General features: G+C 44.9%; 1 protein-coding gene across 2 annotated transcripts in view; it reads right to left on the bottom strand.

Moving 5' to 3' along the window:
• Positions 1–20,049, bottom strand: part of LOC140729962 (endothelin-1) — an 88,504-nt gene extending 68,455 nt beyond the window's left edge. For both annotated transcript variants that reach the window (XM_073050140.1, XM_073050141.1), the window contains exons 1-2: positions 19,787–20,049; positions 10,174–10,348 (exon numbers count right to left, since the gene is read on the bottom strand). In XM_073050140.1, the coding sequence (XP_072906241.1) occupies positions 10,174–10,348; positions 19,787–19,847 (236 nt within the window). In that variant the 5' untranslated portion in view covers positions 19,848–20,049. The remainder of the gene's footprint in view (positions 1–10,173; positions 10,349–19,786) is intronic.
• Positions 20,050–20,571: the final 522 nt, after the last annotated feature.

Raw genomic sequence — 20,571 nt, 5'->3', positions numbered from 1 at the left:
AACCCGCTCCGCGCTCTCATTGCATAAGACATACGAGGATATAATCTTCGATACTAAAGCTGATTCTGATTCTGAAGTTGTGTGTCAATTTTAATTCCCTATCTTGGCTCTCATGCTGATGATGTGACCTCACACTGCAGAAATACATAATACAGATGTTTTTCTGGGAATGTAACATTGGCACACCCTCCCCCTCTCCATAGCAACGTGGGGGATTTGCCTGTCTTGGAATAGCTTTGGTTAAACACAGTGGCTTCAGACATGCGTGCTGAGGCTCTCTGCCCTCTGCTGTGACAGTTCAGCTCTCTCAGAGTTTCACGTCGACACGCTTGGATGGTTTAAGTTACAGATCTGGAGCCGACTACCCCCTACCACAGCACAAGCAGTAGGAGAAGGATTATCATCTCCTACATCGAATAAACACAAGACCAAACTGGTTTTCATCTCTATTCCAATTTCCTGCCTGTTCTCCATTACTCTTGACTTCCCAAAAGATCAGAAATCTATCTGACAAAACATCTTCAGTAAGCAGTGTCTCAGAAAGGCAGCGTCCATCATTAAGGACCCCCACCACCCAGGACATGCCCTCTTCTCACTATTATCATTAAGAAGGAGGTACAGAAGCCTGAAGGCACACACTCAACGATTCAGGAAAGGCTTCTTCCCTCTCTGCCATCTGATTTCTAAATGGGCGTTGAATCCAAGAACGCTAAAAACATATTTTTATTTCTGTTTGTGCACTACTTATTTAACTATTTAAGATACACATAATGCATAATTACTATAATTCAGTTTTTCTGTATTATCATGTATTGCATTGTACAGCTGTCGCATAGTTAACAAATTTCACGACATATGCTGGTGATATTAAACCTGATTCTGATTTTGAAAATATCCAGAGATTCTGCTTCTATGCCTCCCTGCAAGGTTTCTGAGAGGAGAAATTAGTTCTCAATCCAGTCTCAAATGGACAACCCGTATCAAATGATGCCCCCCCTCCGAGTTCTAGCCTGCCCACAAGGGGAGATAACCTCTCAGGATCTGGAAACAGAACATCGAATAGTAGAGCACTGCGTGCTGCAGCCTTTTTAACCACCATATCAAATTTGAGGGATCTATGGATGTGGACTTAAAGATCCTTCTGCTCCTCCACAGCGCTAAGAATCCTACCATTAACATTCTACTCTGCTTTCAGTCCTGCCGAAGGGTCTTGGCCCGAAACGTCAACTGCGCTTTTTTTCCATAGATGCTGCCTGGCCTGCTGAGATCCGCCAGCGTTTTCTGTGTGTGACTCTGCACTGTGAAATGATTTTGATCTGCATGAACAGAATGCAAGACAAGTTCTTTCACTGTATTTTGGAACACGTGACAATAATAAAACAATACCTGCTAGATGGAACACACACAAAATGCTGGAGGAACTCAGCAGGCCAGGCAGCATCTATGGAAAAGAGTAAACGGTCAACGGTTCGGGCCGAGACTCTTCTTCAGGACTCTGAATGAAGTGGGGGGGGATACTAAAATGGGTTGGGGAGGGGAAGGAGGCTAGTTAGAAGGCAGGTGGGTGGGATAGGTAAAGGGCTGGAGAAGAAAGAATCTGATAAGAGAGGAGAGTGGACCCTAGGAGAAAGGGAAGGAGGAGGGGACCAGGTGAAGTAATAGGCAGGTGAGAAGAAGTGAAAGGTCAGAGCAGGGAATAGAGGGGGAGGGAATCTATTCTCCGGAAAGAGAAATCAATATTCATGTATTCAGGTTGGGGGCTACCCAGAAGGAATATAAGGTGTTGCTCCTCCACCCTGAGGATGGCCTCACCTTGGCATGAGAGGAGGCCATGGATTGACACATCGGAACCAGAATTGGAATCGGAATTATAATTTTTGGCCACCAAGAAGTCTCCCTTGTGGTGAATGGCGCAGAGGTGCTTGATGAAGCAGTCCCCAAATTTATGACTTTAGTCTTTCTCTGGAGCGTTTACACTTTACTCTGCCTTGTTATTATTTTACCTTGTTCTACCTCAATGCACTGTGTAATGATCTGATCTGTATGAACAATTTTTCTACAGAAGTGGTTTACCATTGCCTTCTTCTGTGTTTACAAGATGAGTGACCACAGCCATTATCAATACTCTTCAGAGATTGTGTCAGTGGTCGCATAACCAGGACTTGTGATATGCACCGGCCACTCATGTGACCATCCAGCCCCTACTCCCATGGCTTCATGTGACCCTGATCAGAGTGTGGGGTGGGCTATGTAGGTGCTATACATTGCCCAAGGGTGACCTGCAGGCTAGCAGAGGGAAAGAGCACTTTAGAACTCCTTTGGTAGAGACGTATCTCCATCTCACCACAGGAATTTGTTTACAGTCATGGAGTTGGTGGGCCACTGGTGAGGTTTCCAATGCTGTATAACTCTGTGACAATGGATTCTGAGTCTTGATGACGGGTCTCAGCCTGAAACGTCGACTGCTTATTCTACTTCGTAGATTCTGCCTGACTTGCAGAGTTCCACCTACATTTCATCTCTATTGTCACAGTTTCTGAGTTTTGCCTCTGTATGGTGGCATAGATCCATGTCGTGGACATCTAGGTTCTGTTTGAGTTCCTCTCTTTCAATGGAAGTGTCCCTCTTCAGAGATGCAAGGCATTCATCAGATTCTGGAGATTTTGAGCAGCACGCATGCAATGCTGTAGAAACTCAGAAAGTTAGACTGCATCTCTGAAGGAAAATGAACTGTCGACATTTTGGGCCAAGACCCTTCATACCTCTCGTCAGAGGTGGTTGGCACAATGCCCAAGGAGCAGCATGGCGAGTGAGTAAGTGACTCTCTATGATCCTACAAGACTGACAGAGTACCCCGTTCATGTGATGTGTCCACCATGAAACAAAGAGCTGTCAGTGGTAACAGTTTAGCCTTTCTTGCATTGATGGGCTAACCTGAAACCTAGCCTCAGACCCCACAGAGTGTGAATGTGTTACCCTTCAACATGTTCATACAACAATAAAAACAGGAATGAGAGTATAATTCGTAAGATCATAAGAATTAGGCTACTCAGCTCTGTAATTTCATCATGGCTGGTTAATTATCCCTCTCAACCCCATTCTTCTGCCTTCTTACCATAAACTTTGATGCCTTTAAGGGTGAAAGGTGCTTAAGAGGAACATGAGGGGAATCTTGTTCAGTCAAAGAATGATGGGCGTGTGCAACAAGCTGTCAGTGGTGGATGGAATTTTGATTTCAATGTTTAAAAGAAGTTTGGATGAAATGGATGGGAGGGGTATGGAGAGATATAATCCCGGGTCGATGGGCCTGGGCAGTTTAAATGGGTCGGCACAGAGTAGATGAGTATTTATGTACCCACTAATCTGTCGGGATGGCTTGCAAAATGAGGCTTTTCACTGTGTCTTGAGAATGTGACATTACTAACTAAACTATAATAAAAACAACTTTGATCACAAATATACTTTGAACTTTGAACTAAATGATCAATGAAAGAAACTCAGGCAGATTTACAAACAATCCAACATTGAGTTATATACAAAGAGCTCAGGGCAGAGACCAAGGCTTGGACAATGAGTTCAATATTACAGAATAGAGTGGATTCCGGTTAATTGGGGCATTGGTTAATCGGGACAGCCACTTATTCAGGATAACTCTTAAAGAACCAAGGCTAATTCAGAAAATAGCTAAGATTCCTTATGTTTATTTGGAACATTATGCCTCTTAATTGGAACAGGAGACTTTTGCCGAAAGGCTTCTAACTAGCATCAGTCGTGTGGCCTTTGGACACTACACTGTGTTTGGAACAATTAGCTTTCAAATAGTGTCACTTGCATGGTTGTGTTCAACAAGCAGTGAATTTTTTCACCGATAATTGATAGCAATAAGCAGAAACACAATTCCAAACCATTTTGTTCACTGCTGTTTCAAGCTTCCAGACTTGGAGATGCCAGAAAAAACCCGGAGTGAAAGTGAAAGGATTTCACTATTTCACCAAGTTAGGAACTGCAAAGGGTTTGAAGGTATCGATAATCATGTTGAAAATTACAATGAAAATGAAGACCAGGAGGATACAATTGTCGACAGCAGTGTTTGAAGGCAGTCCATTATTTACACTAGGTGTCTGGACTGGTTTACTTTACTTTCAGTAAATGGAACACAGTGTGAACAAACTCATTTTCCAATAACAGAAACTAATACACAATTTTTTAGAAACATAGAAACATAGAAAACCTACAGCACAATACAGGCCCTTCAGCCCACAAAGTTGTGCCAAACATGTCCCTGCATTAGAAATTACTAGGCTTACCCATAGCCCTCTGTTTTACTAAGTTCCATGTACCTATCTAGAAATCTCTTAAAAGACTCTATCGTATCTGCCTCCACCACCGTTGCCGGCAGCCCATTCCACGCACTCACCACTCTCTGAGTAAAAACACTTACCCCTGACATCTCCTCTGTACCTACTCCCCAGCACCTTAAACCTGTGTCCTCTTGTGGCAACCATTTCAGCCCTGGGAAAAAGCCTCTGACTATCCACACGATCAAAGCCTCTCATCATCTTATACACCTCTATCAGGTCACCTCTCATCCTTCATCGCTCCAAGGAGAAAAGGCTGAGTTCACTCAACCTATTCTCATAACATGCTCCCTAAGCCAGGCAACATCCTTGTAAATCTCCTCTGAACCCTTTCTATGGCTTCCACATCCTTCCTGCAATGAGGCGACCAGAACTGAGCACAGTACTCCAAGTGAGGTCTGACCAGGGTCCTATATAGCTGCAACATTACCTCTCAGCTCCTAAATTAAATTCCACGATTAATGAAGGCCAATGCACCATATGCCTTTTTAACCACAGAGTCAACCTGCGTAGCAGCTTTGAGCGTCCTATGGACTCAGACCCCAAGATCCCTCTGATCTTCCACACTGCCAAGAGTCTTACCATCAATACTATATTCTGTCATTATATTTGACCTACCAAAATGAACCACCTCACACTTATCTGGGTTGAACTCCATCTGCCACTTCTCAGCCCAGTTTTGCATCCTATCAATATCCTGCTGTAACCTCTGACAGCCCTCCACACTATCCACAACACCTCTTTGTGTCATCAGCAAACTTACTAACCCATCCCTCCACTTCCTCATCCAGGTAATTGATAAAAATCAAGGAGAGTAAGGGTCCCAGAACAGATCCCTGAGGCACCCCACTGGTGACCGACCTCCATGCAGAATATGATTCATCTACAACCTCTCTTTACCTTCTGTGGGCAAGCCAGTTCTGGATCCACAAAGCAATGCCCCCTTGGATCCCATACCTCTTTACTTTCTCAATAAGCCTTGCATGGGGTACCTTATTAAATGCATTGCTGAAATCCATATACACTTCATCTACTGCCCTTCCTTCATCAATGTGTTTAGTCACATCCTCAAAAAATTGTATTAGGCTCGTAAGGCACGGCCTGCCCTTGACAAAGCCATGCTGACTATTCCTAATCATATTATACCTCTCAAAATGTTCATAAATCCTGCCTCTTAGGATCTTCTCCATCAATTTACCAACCACGGAGGTAAGACTCACTGGTCTATAATTTCCTGGGCTATCTCTATTCCCTTTCTTGAATAAGGGAACAACATCTGCAACCCTCCAGTCCTCCAGAACCTCTGCCGTCCCCATTGATGATGCAAAGATCATTGCCAGAGGCTCAGCAATCTCCTCCCTCACCTCCCACAATAGCCTGGGGTACATCTCATCCAGTCCTGGCAACTTATCCAACTTGATGCTTTCCAAAAGCTCCAGCACATCCTCTTTCTTAATATCTACATGTTCAAGCTTTTCAGTTTGCTGAAAGTCCTCACTACAATCACCAAGATCCTTTTCCATAGTGAATACTGAGTAAAGTATTCATTAAGTACCTCCGCCATTTCCTCCGGTTCCGTACACACTTTCCCACTGTCTCATTTGATAGGTCCTATTCTTTCATGGCTTATCCTCTTGCTCTTCACATACTTGCAGAATGCCTTGGGGTTTTCCTCAATCCTGCCGACAAGGCCTTCTCATGGCCCTTCTGGCTCTCCTAATTCCCTTCTTGAGCTCCTTCCTATTAGCCTTGTAATCTTCTCGATATACAGTAGTAGTGTCGGTAGTGTTCTAATTTTTGCATTTCAGTTAAATACATAATCTGTTACTCAGTTTGCCTTTTTTGTACCTTAGTAACTATTTCTATGAAACTTCGGCTAATTGGGGTGGCTACTTAATTGGGCCAAAATGTACTGGTGCTGGTGTACCAGCTAACTGGAATCCACTGTCTTTGAAGGATACAGGAGGGAGAGTGATGAAGAGGTGTGCTGTGGGAATTTCGAGCCCAGGAGTGGCGCAGAACGATGAAAATTCGAATGATCCAAAGGCAGAAATCAAGATTTCCGAGGGGTTGTATAACCGGAGGAGATGGAGAGGAGAGAGATCATAGTAAAAGAACACACTCATAGTAATACAGACCTTTCAGCTCAGCCTGTCCATGCTTACCATGCCAGTCCCATTTGCCTGTGTTTGGCCCATCTCTACCTAAACCCCTTCTATCCATCTAATTATCCAAATGTCTTTTAAATGTTATTAATGTACCTGCCTCAACCACTCCCTTTAGCAAACCACCCTCTGTATGAAGATGTTGGCACCCTTTTAAATCTCTTCCCTCTCATCTTAAACTTATGTTCTGTCACTCTTGATTTCCCACACTGGGAAAAAGGCAGTGCACATTCACCCAATGTATGCCCCTCGTGATTTTACACTCCTCTATAAGGTCATCCCTCGGATTCCTATGCTCTAAGGAATAAAATCCGTGTTTCTGTGGATGTGAATGGGACACCCAAAAGGTACGTTGCCTCAGATCACATTCACAACATTTTGGAGAGGGAGGGAGAGCAGCTAGATGTCCTGGTACATTTTTAGTAGCAATGACATAGGAAGGAAAAGCAAAGAGGTCCTGAAAAGAGATTTTAGAGGAATAGGTAGAAAGGTGAGAAGCAGGACCTCTCAGGTAGTAATTTCTGGATTGCTTCCTGTGCCACGTGCCAGTGAGGGTAGAAACAGGATGAGTTAGCAAATAAATGTGTGGCTGATAAGCTGGTTCAGGGGGCAGGGCTTCAGATTCTTGGATCACTGGGATTTCTTCTTGGGAAGGTGTGACCTGTTCAAAAGTGACGGGTGGCACCTGATCCTGAGGAGGACCAATATTCTCGCAGGAAGGTCTGTTAGAGCTGTTGGGGAGGGTATAAACTAATTTGGTAGGGGGTGGGAACCGGAGTGATGGGACTCAGGATAGGACAAAGTAAAGATAGCGTGCAGTCAAACTGTCAGGGAGGGCAGGCAGGTGATGGGACATAGTCACAGCCAACAGGCTGAGTATCAAAACATTTGGGATACAAAATCAAAAAGGGTAGCAAATATGGTACTGAAGGTGTTGTATCTCAATGTGTGGTGTACAAGAAATAGGGTGGATGATCTTATTGCACTATTACAGATTGTCAGGTGTGATGTTGTGGCCATCACTGAATCGTGGCTAAAGGGTGGTTGTAGTTGGGAGTTGAATGTCCAAGGTTACACGTTGTATCAGAGGGATAGGAAGGTAGGCAAAAGGGGAGGCATGGCTCTACTGGTAAAGAATGGTATCAAATCAGTAGAATGATGTGACATAGGATCAAAAGATGTTGAATCCTTGTGGGTTGAGTTAAGAAACTGCAAGGATGAAAGGACGTGGCTGGCAGTTATTTACAGGCCACCGAACAGCGGCTGGGAGGTGGACCACAGGTTACAACAGGAAATAGAAAAGGCGTGTCAAAAGGACAATGTTATGGTAGTCATGGGAGATTTTAATGTGCAGGTCGATTGGGAAAATCAGGTTGGTAATGGATCTCAAGAGAGTGAGTCTTTGAATGCTTAAGAGATGGCTTTCTAGAGCAGTTTGTCGTTGAGCCTACTGGGGGATCAGCTATACTGGATTGGGTGTTATGTAATGAACTGGAGGTGATAATGGAGCTTAAGGTAAAAGAACCCTTAGGAACCAATGATCACAATATGATCGATTTCAACTTGAAACTTGATAGAGAGAAAGTAAAGTCTGACATAGTAGTATTTCAGTGGAGTAAAGGAAATTACAGTAGTATGAAAGAGGAGTTGGCCAAAGAAAAGTGGAAGGAGCTGCTGGCAGAGATGTCAGCAGAGCAGCAATGGTGTGCATTTCTGGAAAAAATGAGGAAGGTGCAGGACATGTGTATTCCAAAAGTGAAGAAAGACTCAAATGGCGAAACAGTACAATGGTGGCTGATGAGAGAAGTCAAAGTGTAAAAACAAAAAAGAGGGCATACAACAAAACAAAAATTAGTGGGAAGACAGAGGACTGGGAAGTTTTTAAAAACTTACAGAGAGCAACGAAAAGAATCATTAGAAGGGAGAGATGAAATATGAAACCAAGCTAGTAAATAATATCAAAGTGGATAGCAAAAGCTTTTTCAAGTGTGTGAAAAATAAATGAGAGATGAGAATAGATACAAGACCGCTAGAAAATGAGGCAGGAGAAATAATGACAGGGGAAAAGGAGATGGCAGATCAACTAAATGAGTATTTTGCATCAGTCTTCACCATGGAAAACACTAGCAGTGTGCCAGATATTGTAGTGTGTGAAGGAAGAGAAGCGGGTGCAGGTACTATTATAAGGGAGAAGATGCCAAAAAGCTGAAAGATCTCAAAGTACATAAGTCACCTGGATCAGATGAAGTGCCCCCTAGGGTTCTGAAAGAGGCAGTGTTAGAGATTGTGTCAGCATTAGAAATGATATTTCATTAACAGACTATTAATGGTTCCTGAGAAGAATAAGATGGACTCCTGATCTCACAATCTACCTTGTTATGATCTTGCACCTTATTATTTACCTGCACTGCACTTCCTCTGGAGTTGTTACACTTCATTCTGCATTATTATTCTTTTACTTTGTTCTATCTGTGTAATGATCTGATCTGTATGGAGAGTATGCAAGACAAGCTTCTCACTGTATCTCTGTACCTGTGACAACAACAACCCAATACCAATACGGTCTCTTGAGTCGTGACAGTATCTCTGTAAATCTAGTGGGTATGAAAATTTTGAAAGTGAGGCATAGCTTAATCAGGATTGGGCAGTGTAGAGTGAAAGGTACGCAGAACGATAAGCTGCAGTCAACATCAGGCAGGTGAAAGGTGAGAGGCCGGTCGAAAGATCCCAGAAATGCACAGAGTGACACAGTAGTGTAGCGATGAGCGCAACGTTTTACAGCATCAGCGATAACTGATTGGGGTTTAATTGCTGCTGCTGTCAGCAGGGATTTTGCATGTTCTCTCTGAGACCAGGTTACCTCCACAGTCTAAAGACATATTGGTAAGGTTTACCAAGTTATGGGTATGTTACATCGGCGCCAGAATCATCGTGGCACTTGCGGGCTGCCCCCAGCTCATCAAGGACAAGAGGATGCAGCCTCAGGATAGAGGGGTGTCCATTTAAGACAGAGATGAGGAGAAATTTCTTCAGCCAGAGGGTGGTGAATTTGTGGAACTAATTATCGCAGGCAGCTGTGGAGGCCACTGTACTGATTGCTGGCTCAAAAGCCACATTTCACAGCATGGTTCAATGTACGTCATCATCGTTATGTGCCATGCCATTAAATGTGGGCGATCGAGGTCTTTCCATGACCATGATTGCTCTTGGCAATTTTTTCTATAGAAGTGGTTTGCCATTGCCTTCTTCTGGGGCAGTGTCTTTACAAGATGGGTGACCCCAGCCATTATCAATACTCTTCAGAGATTGTCAGCCTGGCATCAGTGGTCACATAACCAGGACTTGTGATACGAACCAGCTGTTTATTCAACCATCCACCACCTGCTCCCATGGCTTCATGTGACCCTGATCAGGGGGGAGTGGGGGGCAGTTAATCAGGTGCTACACCTTGCCCAAGGATGACTTGCAGGCTGGCAGAGAGACGGAGCACCTTACAGCTCCTTTGGTAGAGACGTATCCAAAATGTTACTCACAATGTTTTAACGTGCATGCGACAAATAAAGCTAATCTTTAAATCTTTAGAGCGATAACACCAGAGCTATCCAAAGGCACTGAGTATAGTCGCCTGACCAGCTGCAGTGGTCACTTACCCTGGTGTGTTGACCCAGACAATGCCAACGTGGCAGAAATAGACGCACTCTGTGTCCTGCATATTGCTGCAGGAGCATCGTTTCTCCCGGCGGGCAGGAATGTGCACTTGTCCCGGCTGCTGGTCACCGGCTCTTGCGGACTCCACCACCACGCCCGCAAGTGGTCTGCAGGTTCCTGCGGAAACCGAAAGAGGAAAGTCACGTGAGGGGAAGTCACTACAGAGCCGGCTGCTGGCTGTGATTCAGACACCCTTAAACTGGCAAAACAAAATCCCTCCCCCTCCCATACACCCACCTCCCCGTCAGCTGTTCTCACCTATCAGCTTCCCCTCCCCCCACTTCTTTTTATTTTGGCTTCTGCCCCCTTCCTTTTCAGTCCTGTTGACAGGTCTTGGCCTGGTGTCGACTGTTTATCTCCCCGCCTGCCCATCCCCTCTTTCAGGTGCCACGTCTCTTTCATTTGCTCCCATGGTCCACACCCCTCTCCTATCAGGATCCCTCTTCATCAGCCCTTTACCCCTGCCAGCTATCACCTCCCAGCTTCTCACTTCATCCCACCTCCTTCCCCCACCCACCTACCTTCCCGTCTGACTTGGTCTCACCTATCACCTGCCAGCTTGTGATCCTTCCCTTCCCCCACCACCTTATTCTGGCTTCTTCCCCCACCCTTTCCAGTCCTGGTGAAGGGTCCCAGCCTGAAGCATCGTCTGTTTATTCCCCTCCAGACCTGCTGAGCTCTTCCAGCAACTTGTTGCTGCTAACAAAGTGAAGGAGGTCTGGCTGGACACCAATCCAGCAAGTATCTCAAACACGAGAAAATCTACAGATTCTGGAAATCCAAGTATAACCCTCAGGTTCCTTTGGCTGTGTAAGTCTGGGGAAGACAATCTCTGGCCCTGCCAAACGGGTGAGATTGAGATGTGAGTCGTGAGTCCACCCCAAAACCCCTCTGTTTGTGTGGATGCTGTGAGATTTGTTACCCAATTACAAATCAGTACCACGAAATAACAGACAGTACACCGCATACAATTAAACAATTTAGCTTTGTTACGAATGTGCCACAGTTCTGAGGGGCCGAAGGGTGCGGGGTAGCCCCCTTCTTTCTGAGAATCGCAAGATCACTATTAAGTCAGTTCGGGAGACCCAGGAAATGAGAGAAAGACATGCAGAATCCACGAAGAGTTGGAATGTGTCCTGGCCTCCGAAAGGCGGACCCATTGATACCGGCTATTGTCTCTTGGAGACGGACTTGTGTATTGCATCCTGTACGATGCATCGAAGCCCCAGGCAATGAACCGAGGGGGAGGTTGGTGGAAGGATTGCATCATCCCAACCTGATTGACATCTGAGACCCCGTGAGTCAGGATAAAAAGAGGGTCTGTGGGAACAGCCCCTCAGACGCACCAGAAGAAACGCTAGCGATCCCGTAATAGCGAAAGCCAGTGGGAGGGTCACGTGCGTCCGTTTCCATTTGCCCCAGAATCGGTGGCCTTTACCACGGAAGAACGGTTTTTAGCTAACAACGGGGAAATCAACTCCCAACGACTCTTGAAGGATTGACATCATAAAAGGAATGGGCAAGTTTTAACCCGTCTTTCGCTCTAACCAAAGAGCTGCAGCTGGAATGAACTAAAGTGACTTTTATATTTCCATCGGACAATACATTATCCCCTAGACAACGATAGAGCTATTTCTTAGTGATTATTATTATACCCGCGCTTTTAGATTTAGTATTGACGACGTATCTTATCTGTGTGTTTGCATTGATATTATTTTTGTGTATTTTTATCAATAAATACTGTTAAAAATAGTACCATCAGACTTCAACGGACCTCTCTATCTTTGCTGGTAAGTGACCCAGTTACGGGGTACGTAACAGCTTTATAAGTCTTAGTTTAACTACAGGGTCAGTGAAGAAAAAGCAAAGGGCCCATTTTAATGAACAGTCTAATGTGCACAAGTTGGAGCTCACAGTGTCCCCTTTGCCAATCTTCCTTCGATCTCCCCAGCCTTCGTCGCATCACAGCCCCGTTCCAGTGCCTTCCCTCTTCATCACCCACCAAACCAAAGACCCAGATCACCCTGGGGTCAGGCACATGGCACGAAAACACCCTCCTCACATTCCAAAGTACCTGTTATCTCTAACTATAACCCAAACACTGCTTCTACGGAAAGACCATTACATTAGCAGTGAAACCTTTCCCAGGGTGTTACACAAGCAACATGCACAAAATGCTGGAGGAACTCAGCAGGCCAGGCGGCATCTATAGAAAAGAGTACAGTCAACGTTTCAGGCTGAGACCCTTCTGCAGCACTGGAGAAAAAATAAATACCTACAGATCTACCCGAAATGACTGTACTCTTTTCCATAGATGCTGCCTGGCCTGTTGCGTTCCTCTGGCATTTTGTGTGCATTGCTTGGATTTCTAGCATCAGCGGATTTTCTCCTGTTTGCTGGAAGTTTTCTGATTGGTTACATAATGTGCAGAACAATTCGAATGCTCAGGAATGTAAGAAGCTGTAGAGAGGAGTGGACTCTAGCCCATAAATCATGGTACCATCGGCTGTATCTACAGGAGGCATTGTCTCAAGAGGGAAAATCCATCATCAACTCAACAATTCCCACCATCTGGGCCATGCCATCTTCTCACAGCTCCTACAGGGCACCAGGTATAGACACCTGAAGTCCATATCACCAGGTTCAGGAGCAGCTACTTCCCTTCCACCATTTGGTTCTTGAACCAACAAATGCAACCCTAATCACTACCTCAGCAAAACAACACTGACCATTTTGGACTACAACTAACATTTTTCTTTGCACTAATTCTGTTATTTCTTGTAAAAGTCGTGTAATTTAAGTTTAATAGATGTTTTTTGTGAATGCTGCTCACCCCATGCTGTGACGCTGCTACAAGTATGCTTTTCATTGCACCTCTACCTGTGCATGAAGCACTCAACTTTGACTTTGACAGGAAGATAGGATGGTAAAGAAGACATATGGCATGCTTGCTTCAGAGCTCAGATTACAACGAAAAAGGCAAGCATCATGCATGCCTTCTATTCTATCTAACTATGCTAACATCTTCAGAAATGCTCATACACCAAGTCCTGGCAACTATCATGGAAATCACTCTCAAGACCCTCCAAAAATCCAGAAAGACTCCTAAAGGGAAAATCTAGCCATTGATGCAAACTTCAGACGGTCAGAGAGGGAGTGGGGGGGGGGGGGGGAAAGAAGAAAAAAGAGAGAGAGAGAGAGAGAGAGAGAGAGCGCGCGCTCTGAATGAATGGAAGATACTTCCCATTCCCATTCCGATATGTCCATCCTTGGCCTCCTCCACTGTTGTGATAAGGCCACAATTAGGTTAGAGGAACAACACAGTATATTTCATTTGGGTTGCCTCCAACTTGATGATATGAACACTGATTTCTCAAACTTCTGGTAATGCCCCCACCCCTCCCTTTCCCCTCTCTCACCTTATCTCCTTGCCCGCCCATTGCCTCCCTCTGGTGCTCCTTTCCCTAACCCCATTTTTTTTCTTTCTTCCATGGCCTTCTGCCTCTTTCACCAAACAGCTCTTTACTTCATCCCTCCCTGTCCAGGTTTCACCCATCACCTTGTGTTTCTCTCTCCCTTCCCCCCACCTTCTAAACCTACTCTCAGCATTTTTTCTCCAGTCCAGATGAAGGGTTTTACCCCGAAACATCGACTGTGCTTTTTTTCCATAGATGCAGCCTGGCCTGCAGAGTTCCTCCAGGACTTTGTGTGTGTTGCTTAGATGTCCAACACCTGCAGATTTTCTCTTGTTTGTGATTTACCTACTTGTGACACCACTTTCAACAAATTATGGACCTGTATTCCCGGATCCCTTTGTTCTACCGCACTCCTCAGTGCCCCACTGTTCACTGTGTAAGGCCTACCCTGGTTGGTCCTCCCAAAGTGCAACAGCTCACACTTGTCTGCACTAAATTCCATCAGCCATTTTTCAGCTTATTTTTCTAGCTGGTCCAGATCCTGCTGTAAGCCATGATAGCCTTCTTCACTGTCCACCACACCCTCAATCTTAGAGTCATCCACAAAACTGCTGATCCAGTTAACCACATTATCCAGATCGCTGACAGGAGATGACAAACAACTGAGGCACACCACTGGTCACAGGCCTCCAGTCAGAGACACAACCATCTACTACCACTCTCTGGATTTTCCCACAAAGCCAATGCCTGATCCAATTTACTACCTAATCCTGGATGCCAAGCGACTGAACCTTCTTGACCAATCTCCCTTGTGGTACCTTGTCAAATGCCTTACAACAGTCCATGTAGACAACATCCACTGCCTTGCCTTCATCAACATTCCTGGAAACTGCCTTAAAAAACCCTATAAGATTAGATAACCTTTACTTGCCTCCATTATGCTACCTGTGACAGTTCAGTGATGGCCCAAATACAGATAGAGGGACACAGACATGGAATTAATTGTTTATTAGGTTTTAATACGAACTGTACTGAACTTTGGAAAACAATAAACATTAGGCCAAGAGGGCCACTAGCCAGCCGGTGATGTAGTGGCATTTACACCGGACCCTGAGGAGATGTAGTGTTGGTCTCAAATCCAGTCATCTACTTGCACGCTTCTCATCTGTGCTGGGTCAAGTGTTGAGCTACCATCTTGGCCTTGTTAAAAAACAGACAAAATTGCTAAAGAAACAGGAAGGATGCCGCCCAATGCATCACAAGGCACAGAAACAGGGCCACCCATTAAAAACTCTCAAACTAGCGCCGTCACTGCGGCACGAAAGCAGTAACCTACAACTAATTTAGTTCCCCTGTGCAGCTCCTTTAATAGCGTCTTTCAAAATCACAGAACTTTTTTTCCCGGGCGTGGTCTAATATCACTCAAGACTTGACAAGAGGGAAGGGAGTTAAGTACAATATAAAGGAACTCTAGTTGGCTGGAATATGTGCATTCTCATGTTTGTAATTGCCGTCTTCTTTCAGCTGCCTCCTGCAAGAGCGTGCAGACTCCGCAGCACTGACAACCTGACTCGCGGAGTTCCCCCAGCTCCTATGTCTCTTGCTCCAGGTATAGAACATCCTCTCTCTGGTGCTCCCCCCCACCACATTTCTTTTCCCCGTGGCCTTCTGTTCCCTCCTATTGGACTCCCCTTTCTCCATCCCTGTATCTTTTTCACCAATCAACTTCCCGGCTCTTTACTTCATCCCTCCCCGGTTTCACCTTTCACCTTGTGTGTCTTTCTCTCCCCTCCCCCACCTTTTAAATCTACTCCTCATCTTTTTTTCTCCAGTCCTGCCAAAGGGTTTCGGCCTGAAACATCGACTGTATTTTTTGCCATAGATGCTGCCTGGCCTGCTGAGCTCCTCCAGCATTTTGTGTGTGTTGCATAGAATGTCTGCAGTCCATTTACTTGTCACAGGGTCATGCAGCAGGGAAACAGGACCTTCGGCCCATCAAGTCTGTGCTATCAAGCCGCACTTACATTCATCCCATTTTATCCTCCCCCATGTCTCATGGATTCTGTCCCTTATCTGCACACCGTGTACAGTTGCTGATAAACCTACCTAAACTTCTTTGGAAATTTAGAAGGAAACTGAGGCAGCAGGGGATTAACCGGCTGGTCATAGGCAGACGAGAAAACTCCATACATACAGCACTGGAGGTTGGCATTGAGCCCGGGTCTCTGACTGAGAACACCACAGCACAGAAACCAGTCCTTCTGCCCATCTAGTCTGTGGCAAAATGTTTTTCTGCCTACTCCTGGTCAATCACACACGGATCGCTAGGGGAACTCAGCAAATCAGGCTGAGTCTACGGAAATGAATAAACAGTTGATGTTTCTGGCTGAAACACTTCTTCAGGGCTGGAAAGTAGGGACCCTATCCCCCTCTCATCCATGTACTTACCCAAACTTCTCTGAAATGTTACAATCAAACCAACATCCACCACTTCCACTGGCAGCTCATTCCACACTCTCACGATGAATAAAAAAATTCTCCCTCATGTTCCCCTTAAACACTTCTTGTTTCACCCTTAACCTATGACCTCTAGTTCTCATCCCATCGAACCTCAGGGGGATAAAGCTTGTTTGTATTTACTCAATGTATACCTCTCTTAATTTTGTATAGCTCTATCAAATCTCCTCTCATTCTCCACCGCTCCAGGGAATAAAGTCCTAACCTAGCCAATCTTTACTTTTAACTTTGGTTCTCAAGTCTCAGCAATATCCATGTAAACTTTGCTTTGTGTTTCAGATGCAGCCGACCTAGAGGACAGCAAAGTGGTGTAATGCTTTACAGCACCAGGTTTAAGATCAGGGTTCAATTCCCGTGCTGTGTAAAATTTGCACTAATTATTTATTTTCTTTCTTTCTTTTTAAATATTTTTATTAATTTTAAGAAAAACATAGATGAAATATGAATACAAAGCATTTGAGAGCACATAATTAATAGTTTAAATAGACAATCAGATATATAATAATCAATATATAAGGCCTCCCAAACTCATAGTATTTATGTAAAAGAAACCGAAAAAGAGAGAAAAAAAAACCCCTAAAAAAAAGAGAAAAACTAACCAACATGGGCCATTATATAATGTTAAATACATACAGTAGTGCCAATAACTCCGAACCTCCATCCAAATAATTAGGGATAATAAAAGTAAGATTTATTCTCATGTTAATTCAACCTGTGACAGATGTCATTCTGATGTTGCTTCATTGACTCATATGTTCTGGTCTTGTCCTTGTTTACAAAATTATTGGAAAGATATTTTTAATATTATTTCAAGAGTTTTAAATATCAATTTCCAACCGCATCCTTTTACTGCAATTTTCGGTTTACCAATGATAGATAATAATCGTCTATAATAATCTATCTATAATAATCATCTCAACGAATGATTGCATTTGTTACATTAATGGCTAGAAGATCTATTTTACTGAATTGGAAAGAAATTAACCCTCCAACTGTATTTCAGTGGTTTTCTCAAACTATCTCTTGTTTGAGTTTAGAAAAAATTAGAAGCGTGGTTTTTGAATCTTCAGTTAAATTTGAAGAAACCTGGAGACCACTTATTCAACATTTTCATATGAGTTAAATGGTCTTATCCTAAAATTATTTATTTTCTAAATATCTATAAAACTTAATTTCATTTGCCTCATCATTGAAATGTTCCCACAGCCAATGGGCTCACTTTCAAGGACTCTTCATCTCATGTTGTCAATATTTATTGCTTATTTATTATTAGTTTTCCTTCTTTTTGGATTTCCTACACTCCATTTGAATGCCCCATTGAATCCGTTATGGTTGCAGTCTATAGATTTATTGAGCATGCCCTCAATAAAATAACTCTCAGGGTTGTACAAGGTGACATACATGTACTTTGACAAGAAATTTCTTATGAATTTTATATTTCTTACAGTAATTTAGAGCATATTTTATGTACTTCTCTGTACTGCAGCAAACAGCAAATTTCACGACATTCTGTAAACTTGATAGTGATTCTCAAGGAGCTTGTACATTCTCCCCATGACACAGTGGGCTTCCTCCGGTTCCAAAGGAGTACAGGCTAGGGTGGCCATGCTACTTTGGTACCAGAAGCTTGGGAACACTTGCGGGCTGCCCCCGGCACATCCTCGGTTGGTACTGGTTGCTGATAGAAACAGCGGGTTTCACTGTATGTTTCGATGTACAAATGACAAATAAAGCTGATCTTTATTGCAATTTGATTTATTGCATTTAATTCTGGCTGTCCCATCATAGGAAGGATATGAAGGAGTTGGAAAGAGTGCAGAAGTTTACTAGAATGCTGCCTAGGTTAGAACTACAAGGAGGTCAGACAAATTGGGCTGTTTTCTTTGGAGCATTGGAGCCTGATAGAGATTTATAAGATTATGAGAGGCATAGTTAGGATAGAGAACCAGTATCTTTTTCCCAGGGTCAAAATGCCTAAAGCCATAGGGCATGGAATTCAGGTGAGACGGGTAAGTTCAAAGGAGATGTGTGGGGGAAGTTTACTTTTTACAGAGAGTGGTGGGCACCTGGAAGAGTCTGCCTGGGGGGTGGTGGTGAAGGCAGATATAATAGAAGCATTCAGAAGATACACGACAGTGCAGAGAATGGAGTGATATGGACATTGTGTAGGCAGAAGGGATTAATTTAGTTAGACATTTAATAGCAGCACAACATTCTGGGCCAAATGGCCTGTGTTCTAACTCTCATGTGTAAGGTCCTAGTTTCAACTGATTCACAAGGCATGCAAAACTACACACACACACACACACACACACACACACACACACACACACACACACACACACACACACACACACACACACACACACACACACACACACACACACACACACACACACACACACACACAATTATTACTGCTTTCCTCTGGCCACATTACTAGCAGAATCGGCACTGTAAGCATTGCATTTCACTTAACAGAAGCGGACCAGAATGGGATCTTCACAGTTCACCAGCTCCCTTGGACAACAATACTCACATAAAAATCCCACTGAACCAAACATTCAAGCAGACTCCTGTTTGGAAAGGTGAGGTGTCAGGGGACATTTTATGGGCGGGGGGGGGGGGGCTGGAATTCACAATTTTGAGAATCTAAGAAAGATTCCATTGTGGTGTAGCTCTAGTTTCAGGGGACATCCCCTTCTTAACACACACACACCCACACAGACATCTACACACACAGGCAGGTACACACACACCTACACAGACAAGCACACACACACACACACACACACACACACAGAGTCCCCACTCCCATTATCACACACTATTTTCGTGCAGCAGAGGTAGGGAGAGATATCACGGGATCCTTGCTCAGGGAGGGGTGTGGGGGTCGGTGGAGAAGGCTTACTGAGCCAGGCACCCGTCCCGGGACATGTGTAGCCTCTGGCAGACGCATTCCTCGGGCCTCGAGGAATGGCAACGAGGGACTGTCACCTGTCGCCGAAACACGATCGGCTTTTTTTGCATCCGGAACGTGGCGGTTTCAAAAGCTTCCCCCACCCCTCCTTCTTCTCTTTCTCCCTCTTAACAGAAAGATCAGCCCCCGGGCCGCCTGCTCTCTCAGATATATATCGCACTTCCATAGCGGGGGAAGAGAAGGAGTCTTTTCCCGCTGACATCAAAGGAAAGACCGTGTGAACAGAGACGACCCACAGAACTACAGGTATCTCAAAGGTGCGCGGATTAATGGACTGGGGGGGGGGGGGGAGTGTAAAATTAGTCTGAAACATCTCGAAGCTGTTCGCATTAAGCGACAAGGATATGAACACTTGGACCCAGTTACATGCAGACACAGAATTGAGTTGCAAAGTTCTGACAGAAAACGACCAGAAGGATAATTTGTCATTGTTTAACGAGATGACCTGCTACAACTCATTCAACAGCAGCGAAGCTCGGGAAAAAAAACTGTGCGCAATTGCTCCAAACTTTCATCACGCCAGGTCGTTTATGTAACGCGACTACTTCGGAGGGGGGGGGGAGGAGAGCGGCGTGGGTAAAACGCTTGGCCGGTTAATCTCGACGACTGGGCACCCCCAGCCCCAGCCCCCGAGCAACTCACCTCCCGTGGCCAGTAGGCAAGCGATCGCCTGCGCGTAGAAGATGAAGATGAAGACATTCATCGCGACCACATAGATAAGCACACGCGCGATGAAAGAGCTGTCAGAATGGAGTGAAGCTGCACCGACAGCCCTGCTCTACACCGAAGTTCTCGCTATGGAAGTTCTCTTCCCCTTCGCTCGACACATCTGTAGATCGTGCACCAGGGCAGACTTCGGTGATTTTTGTTTTAATCCAAGCGATTCCCAGAAACAGGAAGCTCCTTCTCTCTTTCTCTCTCTCTCCACTATCCCTCCAGCTCGCTTTTAGCTCCTCCCTCAGCAGTAACCCTATCTCTAAGTAACTTTTTTTCTAAACCCACCCACTGCGAAATACCGAGGGCCACCTGCTATGGTCAGGGTAGGGGGCAGGAGGGAGCGCTGAAGAGGTGGGGAGGGGAGGAGTTCATGGGACAACGACTCCTCTCTTTACCTCTCCCAGAGCGGCCGGGTGACCCGACTCACTCCGGCCCTAAACTGGCGTGTATTGTCTCACGACTCCCCTAGCGACGTTGGGGTAGGTAGCACAGGGGACAGGCCCTTCCGCCCAGCTAGTCGCTGCCGACCAAGATGCCTACCTAAGCTAGTCCCATTTACCCATAACCTTTCCTCAAGTTTCAAAAGTTCAAAGTAAGTTTACCCTCAAAGAACGTATACGTCACCACCTTCACCCATCCGTCTACCTGCGAACGTCTCAACTACTTCAGACATGATATGCTGGAGGAGCTCAGCAGATCCGGCAGTATCT

The sequence above is a fragment of the Hemitrygon akajei genome, chromosome 7, assembly GCF_048418815.1.
Source record: "Hemitrygon akajei chromosome 7, sHemAka1.3, whole genome shotgun sequence".
NCBI lineage: Eukaryota > Metazoa > Chordata > Chondrichthyes > Myliobatiformes > Dasyatidae > Hemitrygon > Hemitrygon akajei.
The sequence above is the reverse complement of the archived record's forward strand: the minus strand, read 5'-3'. Positions and strand labels throughout refer to the sequence as shown.